Source organism: Mya arenaria, chromosome 11, assembly GCF_026914265.1.
Source record: "Mya arenaria isolate MELC-2E11 chromosome 11, ASM2691426v1".
Lineage (NCBI taxonomy): Eukaryota > Metazoa > Mollusca > Bivalvia > Myida > Myidae > Mya > Mya arenaria.
In genome coordinates this window covers 37619319-37635789 of record NC_069132.1, presented here as the reverse complement: position 1 = coordinate 37635789, position 16471 = coordinate 37619319, and the positions used below count along the sequence as shown (strand labels likewise).

At 37.3% G+C, this 16471-nt stretch overlaps 1 protein-coding gene across 1 annotated transcript; it reads right to left on the bottom strand.

Annotated features, from left to right (window-relative positions):
* Positions 1–8939: 8939 nt before the first annotated feature.
* On the bottom strand, positions 8940–15366 carry LOC128207302 (uncharacterized). Its single transcript, XM_052910143.1, has 3 exons — positions 15220–15366; positions 13261–13370; positions 8940–12139 (listed from the first exon to the last, which is right to left on the bottom strand). The coding sequence occupies exons 1-3, from the start codon at positions 15269–15271 to the stop codon at positions 10793–10795; spliced, it is 1509 nt and encodes a 502-aa protein (XP_052766103.1). The 5' UTR covers positions 15272–15366; the 3' UTR covers positions 8940–10792.
* Between the last annotated feature and the right edge of the window lie 1105 nt (positions 15367–16471).

The following is a 16471-nucleotide window of genomic DNA, read 5'->3' as shown; positions in this document are numbered from 1 at the left end:
GGTTTAGCTGTCTGTACGTGAGGTACTGAAGGTAGTATAGAAATGGCTCACTATCTATTGTTATAGATGAATCCATGTATGGATATATCCATGATCTATCTTCGTTATCTTCAGAGTCCATTGTCCCTGACATGGCATACACCAGGTGCGCAGGCACACAAGACCGTTCATGGATAGTAAATGTGACGCAGTGAGCAACGCTGGTTCTGAATATATCAGGTATGTTCATATTTATAGTTCTATCAGCAAACTCATCACTTGGTTTCGTATATCCTTTTCCACAAGTGCAGATGTGTAACACATGACTTCCCAATAGGCTTTCACAATAACTCAGTATATATGTTGCCAACACATACTGCCCTCTGCGGTACAACATGGATGCAAACTTCAACCTACTTGACAAAAGGTCAGTGTCAAAGGACATCTTGTAGAGCTTAAAAATTCCCATAGAAATGGGCTGACCAAATCCTATGCACTCTGAAGCTAGCGTTGAGGCAAGTGTTCCCAAATAGATAGTAATCAGAAATGATTTTGCCTCATCCTGGTGGTCACTGCCGGTTTCTGTCAGGTCTGGAACAGTTATTATCTTGGTCATTAAAGATGTTACAAATCTAGGAGTACTCGCAGATAAACTATTGAGTGCTATAAATCGTTTTTGAACAAAAGGTTGCGAAAGGAAATTTTCATTTTGTACCAAATTCTTCCATACTGACTTCAACATTTGGTTTCTAGTCATCACGTTGAGCTTTTGTGTAGGATCCAACGTATTAATCATTCTTGACCCTAAATCATCCATTTCTATGCTAAAAACTATTTGAAGGCTTTCGTCAATATAGTTTTCACATTCTTTAAGTATCCTATGTCTTTCATGTTTGTTTAGTTTCCCAACAAACAAATTCACCCTTGAGATAGTAAAGTGTGGACTGTACCCTAGCTTGAGCCATCTGCAAAGAGTTGTCAGACAGTAGATGGCACATTGTATAATTTGGTCTTCTCTCCATATATCTGGTGGGTAGCTCTCTATTGTAAACATCATGGCCGTTTTCAGATGAAACGTACTCAGCCTATCACCAACAATGGGTTTGATAAATGTTTTCCTGATCATTTTTAACAAAGTATAAACTTTCATCTGGGTCGTGGTAAAATCAAAAACTAGTAGCCTTTCGATCAGTGAGGTGGAAAACCTCCATTCTATATTGTTATGTTCGCTCTCGTGGTATCCCTGTGGCACAAGAAAAGAAGGGCACATCCTTGCTTTGGCCAATGTCTCAGGTTTAGGCCAGTGTCCAGGGCGGGGTCTGCGGAACAAGAACTGGCACTCTTCAGATAGTGTTGCACAGGGTAATGCACCTACAAAATCATACTTTTCAGAAAAGCTCCTTGAAGGCCCGTGATATATCAATTTATCAGTATCATTACCATATGTTGAAAATTCAAAATCAAGCCAATCATGTTTTAACAACACTCTCCATTCACTGTCTATCTCAAAGGGGGAGACACGAAATGGTAATGGGATGTCTCTAATTACCTGGAGGTAGCAGTGCTGGGGCGGGATTCGCTCATTCTTAATAACAAGAAAGTTCACATTAGGCTGACAATCTCTCAAGTCCAGAACCACCATACATTTCCTCAAACTATATAAAAAGTCAACATCCGAGTTCATCCCTAGTGTCGTTGACCCCTCACTCTGACTACCGAAATTATAAATACGCAAATCTTGACCTATTGCTGTTCTACCGCCTAAAGTATGCAATGTCTCTTCCATCAACCACATTTCCCTCCTCCTGGTAATCATCCACTCACTGACGCCAATATCCTCCAGCACGCGGGAGAGTCGCAGTGACGTCAATTGCTGAGTCTCCCTGTCCATGATGGATTACAAGTTGAACTGAATGCATACGAGCATAGCTTTCTTTATTATACGAAATTTTCCTGTTTACTTAAGCTGTTTCCTGTTCTTTGTATACATACGAGGGGTGTTATAATAATATAATATAATAAGTTTCTCTATGATTTAGAAAATGTATCGATGTTAAGGTACAGTTAAACATATTTTGATCAATAAGATACAGTTAAGCATATTTTGATCAATCAATCGTTCTTCTATATACTCTGAAATGTTGGAAAAAATAAAACTAAGAGGATTATGAATAAGCCCTGCGTTTATGGATTGTAAAATTATCGTGCGAATATTTCGAGCAAAGGCCCAAAACAAAATTCCTTCAATTAATATCTTCAGCAAGCCAAAATGAAAATCATTTTCTATTCTACATTCACTACTCACTGGGACGTTACCTTTTATGCACAATTAACATTTCTGAAATTTGCTAATTCTGTTTGTACTAATTAGTGCTTTATGCACTAGTCAATTGTAACCACGCCCCCCCCCCTTCCAGGTCCGGGGAATAGCAGGGACTTTGACTTTCGGTCCAGCCAACCCCGGCTTAAATCCCCGTCCTGCGGGAACGAACAGTTGGTAAAATCCCCGCCAAATGCCCCTGCACCCCAGGGACCCTAGATAAAGCCCATTCCCCGCTATATTTAAAGCGAAGACAAAACCACCTCATTCACCGGCACTGCGGGGCCACCTGAAATGTAAAAACACGGCCCATTTCCCCGGCTATCACCGGTATACCCCCGGACCTTGGGGAGGGGGCCGTGGTTTCAATTGACTGGTGCATTACAGACACCCATTGTTTGGCATGATATAAACTTGTATCCCCTGTTAAACAGAACAGCAGAACAGAAATTTTATTCGACTTAAGCATAAAACGCTCATCGTCATAACAATATGTCTAGAAACAAAAGACATGGCAGTTCTATTAATAAATCAATTCGGTTATGATTTCGGTGACATATTATAGATCTATATGTATTTCTCTCTCTCTCTCTCTCTCTCTCTCTCTATATATATATATATATATATATATATATATATATATATATATATATATATATATATATATATATATATATATATATATATATATATATATATATATATATATATATATACATGTATATACTGCTCCACGTTGATTAATACAGTCGCAAGGTTCACGCTGCGTGGTACATAAAACTTTGTGGCTAACTGTGTAAGGATATTAATAATACAAAACAAACAACAACAACAACAACAACAAAAACAAGACAAAAGAAACAAGAATATTTGAACATCTCGTATGTCCTAAGGATCTACAGATTTAAGTTTGAGCACTACAGTTTATGATACAGACAACAATAGAAAGAGGGAAAAAACATAGCAAAACGTTATACTACTATATTAAGGAGTCACGTAATCTGAAGGACTTATCACGGTAAAGCGCTAACTTCCTTAGAATTGTTTGCATTAACACAATATATTTCATCAAACTCGTATGAGTAAAGTAATACTTCGGAATATATTGACGTCGTAGGTCTGCATATATATACTGGACATTTGAGGACGAAATAAATTACAGAGTGTACATTTTCTTTAATTCCTAAGAACCTTATTGTGTCGACCTATTTTATCACAATATGTAAAGACGCACTTTAACTCCCAATTACGAATTACCACTATAAATACAATTGTTTTTATATACCAGAAAGGCTGAATAAATGTGTAAAACAATGGTTTTTATAACGGATAAAGAGGTTAATTTAAAAGAAAGGCACAGAAAACACCTTTTCTACCTTATAAGACGATAGTAGATAACAGTATATATTTTCGCACTCACCATTTAATATTTTAGCGTTTTCAGTTCTTTCAAAAATTAGGTTTGTTATACATGTGCATGTATTGATTTTGAATAAGATGGTCACTTTTAAACTAATGACCATTGGTTCTGACTTATTTTAAAGACACTTTCAAACTTGACAATAATTAATTTTTAACTAATAATTTAGGACACCCTCGGCTGGTATGCATAAAACATGAATAAGTCATTTGCTAACTTAAGTCATTGTCTCAGTAAGCATGTGATACAATAACTTTATGATACCTTAAATACTTTATTGTCATTGATTTGATAACAAATGCATGTTTTTATGTGTAAAACATTAACACTTTTCTTTTAATTTGACTATAGAAATTTTACGAAATTGATAAGAAATGACATATGTTTTTAAAGATGCACTCTGACTCCCAAATAAGATTTACCACAATTAAAAACATTGTTTTAATATTCCAAAAAGGATGAATAAATGTCGAAAACAATGGTTCTTATGAAGGATACCGAGTTCAATTTAAAAGAAATGAGCATGAAACATGGTACTAGTATTTCTTCCTTATGAGACTATAGTCTACCTACCTACCTACCTACCTACCTACCTACCTACCCACCTAACCACCCACCCACCCAAGTCTCGTCACCGGCTTACGCGCGTGCCCTCGGGTCGGAGTTTTCTATCCGTACCGGAAACACATGATAGATACTTGAAATCTTGCCCACGGGCAAAGTTAAAAAAAGTACCCGTATATAACTCCTTTTTTATTGTCATCACGCAAATACCTCCCCTGTCTAATGCGGTCGTCTGTATCACCATGAAAACCTTGTCTTGTGGCAATATTTAAAGTTCAAATGAATCATTTTCCCTTAAAATGGTACCAAAAATATTTTACGCTGCATTCAAGAAATAATGCTGCACTCTCTCAAAACTATTTAAAGAATTTGACTATTTACATATTTTGAAAAACTGCGCGCATATCTTACTAAATAATGCATTTATGGAAAATATAAATAGCTGATAACAAGATGGTAACCGTGTATTTAATTTCTGGAAACATATAAATATTAAATGATTGGTGAGTGCCAAAAGGTTTACTGTTATCTACAATTGTACTGATTGTGGTAAATCTTTTTTGGGAGTAAGAGTGCATCTTTAAGTATCGGTCCACATTTTCTTTGTATCAATATAAATTACAATTTCCTCCTATCATTGTTCATACAAAGCCTCTATGAGCAACTAACAGCGCTATTAAGAACTACTATGAATTACTTAAAGATACTTAAAAGCACAATGACAAAAATAATTATGAAACGTTTAACTATGAAGTTTATTCTCAAGTCGTTCAATGTAATTGTGTATAAGAGAAAAAAAATCCTGGGAATGTTTGATGACCTGTTTGTCATGTTAGGTTATCCCTACGAAAGGGAGCTTAGATAAAGCCAAATCATATTCATATGCATGTGAATGCGCGCATATATTTGAATACTGATATCAAAAATATATCCGCTCAAAAACGTTCCAGCGAAAAAATACATTTTAACTTTTTTTTTAATTGAGGAGGGATTAAAGCATCTACCATGAACGCTCGTGTAAGATAGGCCCCAATCCTCGCGCGGCAAACATCGTTTTTGTAAAACACCCTACGCTCGGGTTGGGGTGAACCTTTCTGTACACGAGCGGCCATGGAAAATACTTATAACCTGCATAGAAATTACTATTTGCACACATCTTCAAATGACTTTCTCGTTTGATATTGATTCAGTATTGTTTAACCATCAGACTACAAGAAAGAGGGGTGGCGGTTCTTGCCCCAGCAATGGGAAGGGCAAGTTTGAGTTCACTTTGGAAGAGGCAAGAGGGTCGGCGGTTCTTGCCCCAGCAATGGGAAGGGGAAGTTTGAGTTAACCTTAGGAGAGGCAAGAGGGGTGGCGGTTCTTGCCCCGACAATAGGAAGGGCAAGTGTGAGTTTACCTTAGGAGAGGCAAGAGGGATGGCGGTTCATGCCCCGGCAATGGGAAGGGCATGTTTGAGTTTACCATAGGAGAGGCAAGAGAGGTGGGGGTTCTTGCCCCGACAATAGGAAGGGCAAGTGTGAGTTTACCTTAGGAGAGGCAAGAGGGATGGCGGTTCATGCCCCGGCAATGGGAAGGGCATGTTTGAGTTTACCTTAGGAGAGTCAGGAGAGGTGGTTGTTCTTGCCCCGGCAATGGGAAGGGCAAGTTTGAGTTTACCATAGGAGAGACAAGAGAGGTGGTGGTTCTTGCCCCCACAATGGGAAGGGCAGGTTTGAGTTAACCTTAGGAGAGGCAAGAGGGGTGGCGGTTCTTGCCCCGGCAATGGGTCGGGCAAGTATACCTTCGAAGATGCAAGAGGGGTGGCAGTTTTTGCCCGGCAATAGGAACGGCAAGTTTCCAAGCGTCCTTCACCCCAATACTGGGCATTCCCTTGTTAAATACTCTCTCATCTTGATGTAATTTGGCTTTCCAGCGTAGCCGAGATACTTTACCATAATGAAGTAAGTTCTTATCTCATATGTTGGTAAGAAATGGTGAATAAGTTATAAAATTGAACTGTCGATGCAGATAAATACAACTATTTGCGAATGGAGTAAGGTTTTCAAGGTTTTAAGCGGTTTTAGCCTCGCTCAAATCCAAGATTACCTTCTCATGACTTTTTCACCTAAATAAGCAAAAAAACGGCATTTTCCCCAATTCTTGACATTTCCTTCAATATCTTTTTTCAATAATGAAAGCACTGTTGTGCCGATGGTATGGTTTGTTTCCAATAGTATATCAATATTTTATTATTTGAATAAATACACACGAAGTGCAAACGTTAAATTTTCCATATTTGAAGTACGGGTATTTACGGGCTAATATTTCCCAAAATAAAAAAGGCCATGGGCAGTACACAATATATATATTTTTTATCATAATCCTTAAAGCTGCACTCTCACAGGTTGAACGTTTTGACAATTTAAAAAAAAAATGGCTAGGAACGAGACAATTTTTGCGTAAATGCATGGAAACCAGTTGTATAAGACTGCTGGCAAAAGATTAGATCGCAGATTTTTATATTTACATTCCAAAATTGCTGTTTTATGCATTTTTATTAAACCGTTAGTAACGCTTTAAGCCATAAAACAATATTTTTTAACGGAAATATGACAATCTGCGATCTGATATTTTGTCAGCAATCTTTCATCATTGGTTTGCAGATATTTACGAAAAAAAAATGCTCTTTAAGACAAAAAAATAAATAAAAAAAGTTAATAATAGTGCATCTTTAAATATACTCCATTGATTCCATTCAGTCAATTGGCCAGTTTTTTTCACGGTCAAAACAGACATATTCTACTTAGATTATGCACCTTTCTTTCAAATTAAACTCGGTGTCCTTCATAAGAGCCATTGTTTTCGACATTTATTCATCCTTTTTGGTATATTAAAACAATTGTATTAATTGTGGTAAATCTGTTTTGGGAGTAAGAATGCATCTTTAAGTTTTTGGTGTATGTAAAATACATGTACGTTTTACTACAATGCGCCAGTAGATGTTGACAGCGACCATCATACTTTATTGAATGAATCCAGGGTGTACACTACACTCTACAAGGGCGTACAATGCACTTTAAGTGAAGCGTTATATGGCGCTTTGATTAATGTAGCATAGAACATTACCCATAAACAAACTAAAGTTGTTGTCACCACTTCATAATTGAGTTCGTACTTCAGTCAGAACGATAAGACTTGCAACATGTAGGCACAATGCCAATATTAATGAATCTATGCACCAGTCAATTGTAACAACGCCCCCACCCCTCCTCTCAGGTCCGGGGGAATATCGAATATAGCCGGGAAAATGGGCCGTGTTTTTACCTTCCAGATGGCCTCGCAGTGCTGGTGGTTTTGTCTTCGCGCCAAAAATAGCGGGGAGTGGGCCTTATCTAGGGTCCATGGAGTGCGGGGATTTTACCAGCAGTTCGTCCCCGCATGACGGTGAATTTATCCGGCTTGGCTGGACCGAAAGACAAAGTCCCCGCTATTCCCCGGACCTGGGAGGGGGACATGGTTACAAATGACTGGTGCATTACTATACATTACACTGTAGAGTATGGTGGCATATAACTGCCGTAAGATAATCTGTTAACGTTCGCGAATTGCTTCATGTTAACTAGATAAGATTCGTGTTACCAATTACCTATAAATGCATTTCAGATTCAGGCGCTAACAGGTGATCTAGTTATTGTTTGTGAATTCCACTTAGTAACATACTAACAGGTTAACTAGATAAGATTCATGTTACCACTTACTAAGTAAATTAGCAAACCATAAGTAGATAACCAGTTGTATAAATCTATTTATAGATATTGTTTTGATTTGTCCGAAATATAATGACATTAGGAAAAAATACATAACTAAATTTTAATATGCAAGACCAAGCATGTTTAAATTCATACAATTATTAAACTCGGAAAATGCTGCATGTCTACGAAAACTAGCTTTGTATTGCAAACATGCTTTTAAGCTACGATATAATGCTTTGAATAATAATTCTTAACTTTATTGATTGAACATGTTGAAATCATTGATAGTTTATATATATATATATATATATATATATATATATATATATATATATATATATATATATATATATATATATAATGCACTCTCGCATTTATCAACCATTGCCATGTCATGTGTTATGTTATTGTAACAACGATGAACTCTGTATGTTCAAGTTAACAATAAATGTTCTGTTCTGTTCTGATAAATGGTAACACAAATCTTATCTTGTTAACCAGTTATCATGTTACTTATTATAAAGTGGAATTCGCACACAATAACAAGATAACCAGTTACCGATAGAAGCCAGAAGTGCATTATACATAAGTGGTAACACAAATCTTATCTTGTTAACCAGTTATTGTGTTATTTATTTTTAAGTGGAATTCGCACACAATAACAAGATAACCAGTTACCGATAGAAGCCAGAAGTGCATTATACATAAGTGGTAACACAAATCTTATCTTGTTAACCAGTTATGGTGTTACTTATTTATAAGTGGAATTCGCAAACCATAACTAGTTAACCTGTTAGTGTTGTACAGCTAAAAGGGTAATAGGTGGCAGTTCTGGACACATACAAGCCTGTTTTTATTCTCATGATATTTATCTTGCAAAAAAAGTATCGTGAATATTAACTAGATATAAGATAGCTAGATAATTATCGCGCCATTCAAGTGACACTCTTATTCAAAATCAATACATACACATGAATTACAAACAAAAAAAAATGACTGATTAACCATTAACTACTTTCTAAATAATGCATTCATGGAAAATATTAACTATTGAAAAATTGTAAGCGTGAATTTAATAGCAAAAAGCGCATAAATATTAAATGATTGGTGAATGCTAAAAGATTTACTGTAGTCTACTATAGTCTCATCAGGTAGAGATTGCGTGTTTTATGCTCATTTCTTTCAAATTAAACTCGGTATTTTTCATAAGAACCATTGTTTTTTACATTTATTCATCCTTTTTGGAATATTTAAACAATATTATTAATTTTGGTAAATCTTATTTGGGAGTAAGAGTGCATCTTTAAGAGGTTAACACGAAAAAGTTCGCAAACTCTATCAAATGACCTTACGGCAGTAATATGCCACCATAGAAGAGTATGTGTTAAGTGCACATGTTGAATGACATGTACGGTACCACATGTAGGTAAATTGATACAAACGAGTATCAGCGAGCTTTCAATAGGGTTTAAGCCAGCTTTTGAAAAAAAGACAGGGAGCAGTTAGAGGGACAGGGAGAGGGACAGGGAGCAGTTAGAGGGACAGGATGCTAAGGGAGAAAACTGCACATTATATTGGGCTGTGAAGCACTAGAACAATATGAATTTGACACATAAATAAAGCCATTCGGAACTCCTCGGCCATTTTATCGAAAACAACCTCGGATGTATTTGGACGGTTTACATACTCAAAAAGTGGTACGTTTAAGTCCGCTGCAAATAGATCGCGTAGTAATCTGAATTAGTTGTTAAACTTTATGACTTAACTCTTGGGATCTTAATCATGTTTGCAATAATACACTTCACTGGCAATCAATTTAAACTGAGAGCAATGAATACAACTCTTAAACACTACATTTAATTAATGATATTATTCAAAAATTTACGGACTACTTCAACTGATGTACCGGCATACATCCGAGGTTGTTTTTGAAAATAATGGCCGAGGAGCTCCGAATGAAATAAAGCAAAAGTAGGTTACAACTCGAGGGGTGAAAGCGAAAAGGTTCTATCTGCTTCTTTATTTAATGTCACTTAGAACCTTTTCGCATTCACCCCTCGAACTGACAACAAATGTAAGGTTTGTATGTATTTATTATCAATTATAAGTTAAGATAAAAAAATATTTGACTGTCTTAAAGCTGCACTCTCACAGATTGAACGTTTTGACAACTTTTTTTATTTTTTGTCTTGGAACGAGACAATTTTTGCGAAAATCCATGGAAACCAGTTATATAAGACTGCTGACAAAAAATTAGATCGCCGATTTTTATATTTAAGTTCAAGAATTGATGTTTAATGCAATTTTCTTAAACCGTTTGTTAAGCCATAAAACATTAATTTTCGAACGGAAATATGAAAATCTACAGATTTTTTTTGTCAGCAACCTTACATTTGTATGTCATTAGTTTACAGATATTTACTCAAAAATTTGTTTTTTTCCAAGACAAAAAATAACAAAGATGTAAAAATGGTATATCTTTGAGAGTGCAGCTTTAAGCAATGCATTCTATAAAAGCAGGAAGGTGACCATACTGGTCTCCGTGGGGGCATCTATAGGGCCTGAGAGGGGTGCTACCAAATATGTACAAGGTGTAGCAGCCTTCCATTTAACTCTTCAACATATTCCCTAATAACACAATACTGTATTATAGATGATAGATATATGTACAGTAAACAATGCTTAACAATCGATTGAGCTTATGAGATATTATTAAAGGTCTCAGTTCTTTATCAATCACGAGATCATACAAAATGCTTTGGAAAGATAAGCATTTTAGAGTTCAAGTTCATCCGGTACTCGACTATACTTCACATTCAGTTTTGAAGAAGCACTTTTTAAATAGAAATTCCTATTACAAGCATATATAATAACTACAAAAACTATCAAACTACAGGCTAAAACTATCACAACAAACACAGGGCCAGCATAAGGAGCATTTCTAAGCACAGATGTGTCCATGTTTGTATCAAACATCCAAACATCATTTAAATATCCATCGTGGCCATTCAAATCATGTCCTACACCTCCGAATATATAAAAGTATTTTCTTTCCCTTCTTTCTTCATCATTATACACAGAAGAATCCCACACAACCGGTTCACATCGGGACCCTGGATGAGCATCTGAGGAATGTTGACCAATATCGCCAAAAACGCCTTTTTGTTCACCCTGCTGCGACCCTCCTTTCCAGGTCCATAGAAAAGTTACCGTATCAAAGTGCCAGACATCAGACAGAAGCTTAGAATGTTTAAATACTGAAACAGATTCCTGAGAATCATCCACGCCATCACCTCCGAACATCCACAGATTTCCATGAATGTCTACCCAGGCTGCTGCCCTCCGCCTGCATCCGGGCATATTTTCGGCATCAGCCGTTCCCTGTTCACCATATTTACCTGGGGTTGTGCATGCTATCCTAGGGCCTAGTCTGTAAGCCCATGTGTCGCTTGTCTGGTTATATTCCCACAGATCCCCTGTGTTGCCAATCATGAGGTGCTTCTTTCTGAAGTTGGTAGGCAAAATGTTCCCTCCCCAGAGGAAAAGCCTTTTGCCAACAATCCAAGTTGTGGAACCTGATCTAGCTGTAGGGTATTCTAAATGGGAGGCGAATTTGGAATTGTCTGGTATAGAAACAGACAGTGTTGACTCTTCCCACTTCAGAGTCTTTAAATCAAAAGTCCAAAGATCATGATACAAAGTCTTGTTCTTTCCGAAACCACCAAATATTGACATAGTGTCACCAGGTTGACACCAAAATGCCATGTCCCCTCTAGCTTCAGGTACGCTTCCATTCACAAATGCTGCCCCTTCTGTTTTTTGAAATTCCTCCAAAGTATACCATTTATTATTTTCCAAACCAAATATCCACGTATCACCAAGAAGATCCTGATCTTCAACCTTTTCTCCCTGTGCTTGTGGGTTATTACCAAGACCCCCGAACAAGACAAAAAAGCTATCGTCCAGTCCACAGGCTGCGGCAAGTTGACGGCCAGGAGGAGCATCAGGTGACTGACCATCATTCACAAGGCTCCACTGACCATGACTGAACCTCCATAGGTCATTCTTGACAGAAGGTTGATCATGGCCCACAGGTGTTTCACCACCAAACAGCCATAAAGCCTGCAAAAAATGACAGTGTCTGTGAGTTACTTATGTTTGTATTCAGGAAAGTACATTCTAGTTATGGTATTGCCATTGATTCTATGACTTTGTAATAGCCTTTTGAATTTTGGCAGGATATATAAATCAAGATTTACCCTTTAGTTTAGTTTAAACATATTTATTTTACAACGATTGAGAAACAAGTTATTACAACACTATTTTAATCACTCTCATTGGCACGATTTTACGCGAGAGTTTGGTCTTGTGTTGTGGGGGAAACCGGAGAACCCGGAGAAAACCCACTTGTCTGGCTTGGTGACCACAAACCAAACTCACATGCGCCCAAGCTGGGAATCGAACCCGGGTCGCCTAGGTGAAAAGCGAGTGCGCTAACCGCTGCGCTAACCGGACAACCAATTTAAGATTTACCCTTTGAAAACTACATGATGACCCATGAAAACAAAATGGTGGATTTTGATATTTAGTTGAAATGTTTTGAAACTTGTAGGTCAAGACTGCTTTTTAACAAATATATTTTAACCATTTAAGAAGGAAAGGTTTTGGTCTCGCTCAAAAAATATTAAATTACTAGTGAAATGTTTAAAACAAAACAAAAAACACACAGTCACATGGCTGTCAGAGTTTCATTGGATTGTTTTTTAGATTCAATGTGAGCATTGTTATGGAATGAGATTTTAAGATGCTTGGCTAGTTATGCACGAGTCATTTGTAACCAGGTCCCTCCAGGGTCTGTGGGTATACCAGGGATAGTCGGGGAAATGGGCCGTGTTTTTACCTTCCAGGTGGCCGCGCAGTGCTGGGTAAATGCGGCGGCTTTGTCTTTGTCTCAAATATAGCGAGAATGGGCCCTACCTTAGCTTGGGTGCGGGGGGCATTTGACGGGGATTTTACTAGCAGTTCATCCCCGCAGGGCAAAAATTTTACCTGGGCATGGCTGGACCAAAAGTTTAAGTCCCTGCTATTCCCCAGACCTGGGGGCCGTGGTTACAATTGACTGATGCATTATAGTTTGACCACTGCTGTAATTCATTTTATTTCAGTTACAATGGTAATAAGATAATCTTTACAATGTCCCAACATAAACTTGGCCATTAATTCAACAATGCTAGGGTAAATACCTGTTTGTCCTTCTGCTGCCAGAAAGCTGCTCCACTTCGACCCCCAGGCTGGTCTTTAGACACAGGTTCATTTGCAACAGCCTTGCCAGAAAGCCATGTCCAGGAAATGTCTGAAAAAATATATCATGTGAGTAATTGCCTGCATGACCATTTCTAATAAACCTGTGACTACTTTTCCATGCTGCAATGCAGACACGGCTCGAAAGGTGAATATTTAAAGATAAGTTTTGAACCTTGAAACCTTGTCTTATGTATGCCCAATTTGTTTGTTTTAAGGTAATCAATTGAACTTGTTCACGTACTTTAGATAAACAAAATTACAACATGACATAAAATGATGCCTGGCTTCTCTTTGGCGAACAGGTTGGTCAGCCCCAAATTAACACTACTGTTGTGGTTAAGTTGGTAAATCAGCACAGTTTTGACAGTGTTTTTAATAATATCTTTGCAAGTTTTCAGGTCATTTCTGCCCATTTTGGGAAAAAGACCCTAGACATTTTGGGAAATATGCTAAAATTGGGAATTTTACATTTAAAAGAACAAGCTTTCCAGGTTCCTGTGAATGAGAAAATTATTAATTATTAGTTTCTTTTCTCTTTCAAAAGACTTGTAAAGGCTGAAATATCAATTGCAATAAATCATGACAGATGACATTTCATACTGATTTCTGAATGTGATGAAAATCAACGATTTCTGAATTCAACCCCCCAAAACTTTACATCACATAATTTATTATGATGTTGAATAAAAAGTCATTCCTAAAAAAGGATTGGGATTTTTTTCAGAAGATTGGGAAAAATATCTTATATTTTGCTTTGGGACCAATAGTCGGACCCGTGACTATCGAATCCGTGGGTACTATAGAAAAAGCCCTGGTTTTGGTTGTAACTTAAACTTTGGCATGAACCATATTTTGTTCAAACCTCACCTTCTGTCAAAGTACATATATAATTCACAAATAATTTGTATTCATGGTCGAAAAACCTTCATTTAATACAAAGTAAAACAACCTTAACTTGGTGGTATGGAGTATGTCCTTGTAAATGCTGATCGCTTTTAAAATTATTTTTTGCTGTGAATGGGAATCAACTCAATCAATTGGGACATTAACAGGGATTTTAAAGGATAATACACATCTTAATTTAACAATTAGTAGGTGTTACTTAGGTAAGCGTCTGTATCTTTCTAGATCATCGAATTAACTGAGATAAACAAACCCGTGATTTAACAGTACAGGTGATCGTACTTATGAACTGCTTAAGTTGTTCATGTTAATAAGGCAAACAAGTAAGTGAACAAGCGCAAAAGATGATTTAGACACTGAATGAATGAGACATCAACCCAAACATTTGATGTTATCATTATCATGACCAAAATGACCAATAACTTGATCCCTCGGAAACCGTATATGTCTGCCATGCTAAACAGGCGACAAATTAAGTACAATACAAATCAAGTAATCAACAGTCATCTAAATTAGACTTTTAGATAAACAAGACCGAATTCTTAAACTTTGGCTAGGCATCAATTTTTTTAACAGGCCCTGCTATATGAAATTCAGAATTTGATCAAGCTTGGAAGACATTTAGCAGTGCAGTGCTTGCCTGCTTGTGTTTATTTTGAGCACTGTATCAAGCAAAATCCACTTCACTCATTCATTTTGTCTGTTCATTGTAAGAAAAAGACAAATGACTTAAAAGGCTGGCTAAAATTCCAGTCAAATGCCCCCGCACGCAGGCTAAGGTAAGGCCCATTCCCGCTATATTTGAGACAAAGACAAAACCGCCGCATTTACCCAGCACTGTGCAGCCACCTGGAAGGTAAAAACACGGCCCATTTCCCCGACTATCCCTGATATTATATAGCTCGTTGTTTAGGGTTGTCTGTAACCTTCAGGAAGAAAAATAGACTTCCTTAACGCGGAGTTCATCGTGACACGTTGATAAAAAAAATCCATACCTTGAGTATATGCAACACATGTGCATAGGCCGAAAATTATATACGACAACATTATTTTAGATCAGTGATCTTTTCTTCTTTCGTTTGATTTATTTGTTTACCTAAGCGATTAAAATTATCTCTGTGAAAGTAGCATTATTTTTACGGTTACTTCAAACTGATTTTGTGGGAAGTGACAATGTAGACAAGTGTTACCTGCCCCTAATATTGTATTACTTTCTTACATGTCCTCAAATGTCACTTTTGCCCGAGATATATGAACTGCCGGAATGTTTATTACTATTTCCTTCCAAACTAACTGACTTATTCTTGATTTATTTTCCAGTTCATTTACAAATTTCTTCACCTGTTGCACATGACATAAAAATTATTATTTATCTCATGAAAAAAGTGTAATATATGTAATGTGTGTGTGTTAAAACAGTCGATTAGCTCAGCTAAGTGAGTTAGAGCGCCGTGCTAGTGATTTGACGGTCTAGTTTAAGTCTTCTATAAGTGACCCCCCCCGGGTCCGTTGCTGAACAGAAGCGAATTCTTTCATTTTACCCTCATTATATTTATTTAATTAAAGCTACACTCTCACAGATTGACAGTTTTGTTAAAATTTTGTCTCAGAATAAGCTGATTTTGGTATCAATGCCTTTAATTCAGTCATATAAGATAATGCTCCATTCAATTGTATCCCCCCCAACACACACACCAGGTCGGGGTATACCGGGGATAGCAGGGGAAACGGGCCGTGTTTTTACCTTTTAGGTGGCCTCGCAGTGCCGGGCGAATGCGGTGGTTTTGTCTTTGCGCAAAATATAGCGGGACATTTGCCTTACTTAAGTTCCCTGGGGTATGGGGGCATTTGGCGGGGATTCGACCAACAGTTCGTCCCCGCAGGGCGTTGATTTTACCCGGGGTTGGCTGGAGGGAAAGTCAAAGTCCAAGCTATTCCCCGGACATGGGGGGAGGGGGGGTACAATTGACTGGCGCATAACTCACAATATAACAGATCTTAATTGTTCGGGAAAACTGACGAACGTAACTATAACACATTTAGCAATAAAATATCATTTTTTCAAACATAAAACAGACGATCTGATCTTTTGACAGAAGTCTTGTATCGCTTGTTGTCATACATTTCCGCAAAAAAGGCTCATTCCAAGTTGTCAGAAGGTGAATATGTGAGTTTGCAGCTTTAAACATCGGGAGTGCTTTGATGTTCGGTTAAATAATCGAAGTATTATTCGTTTATTCATGACAA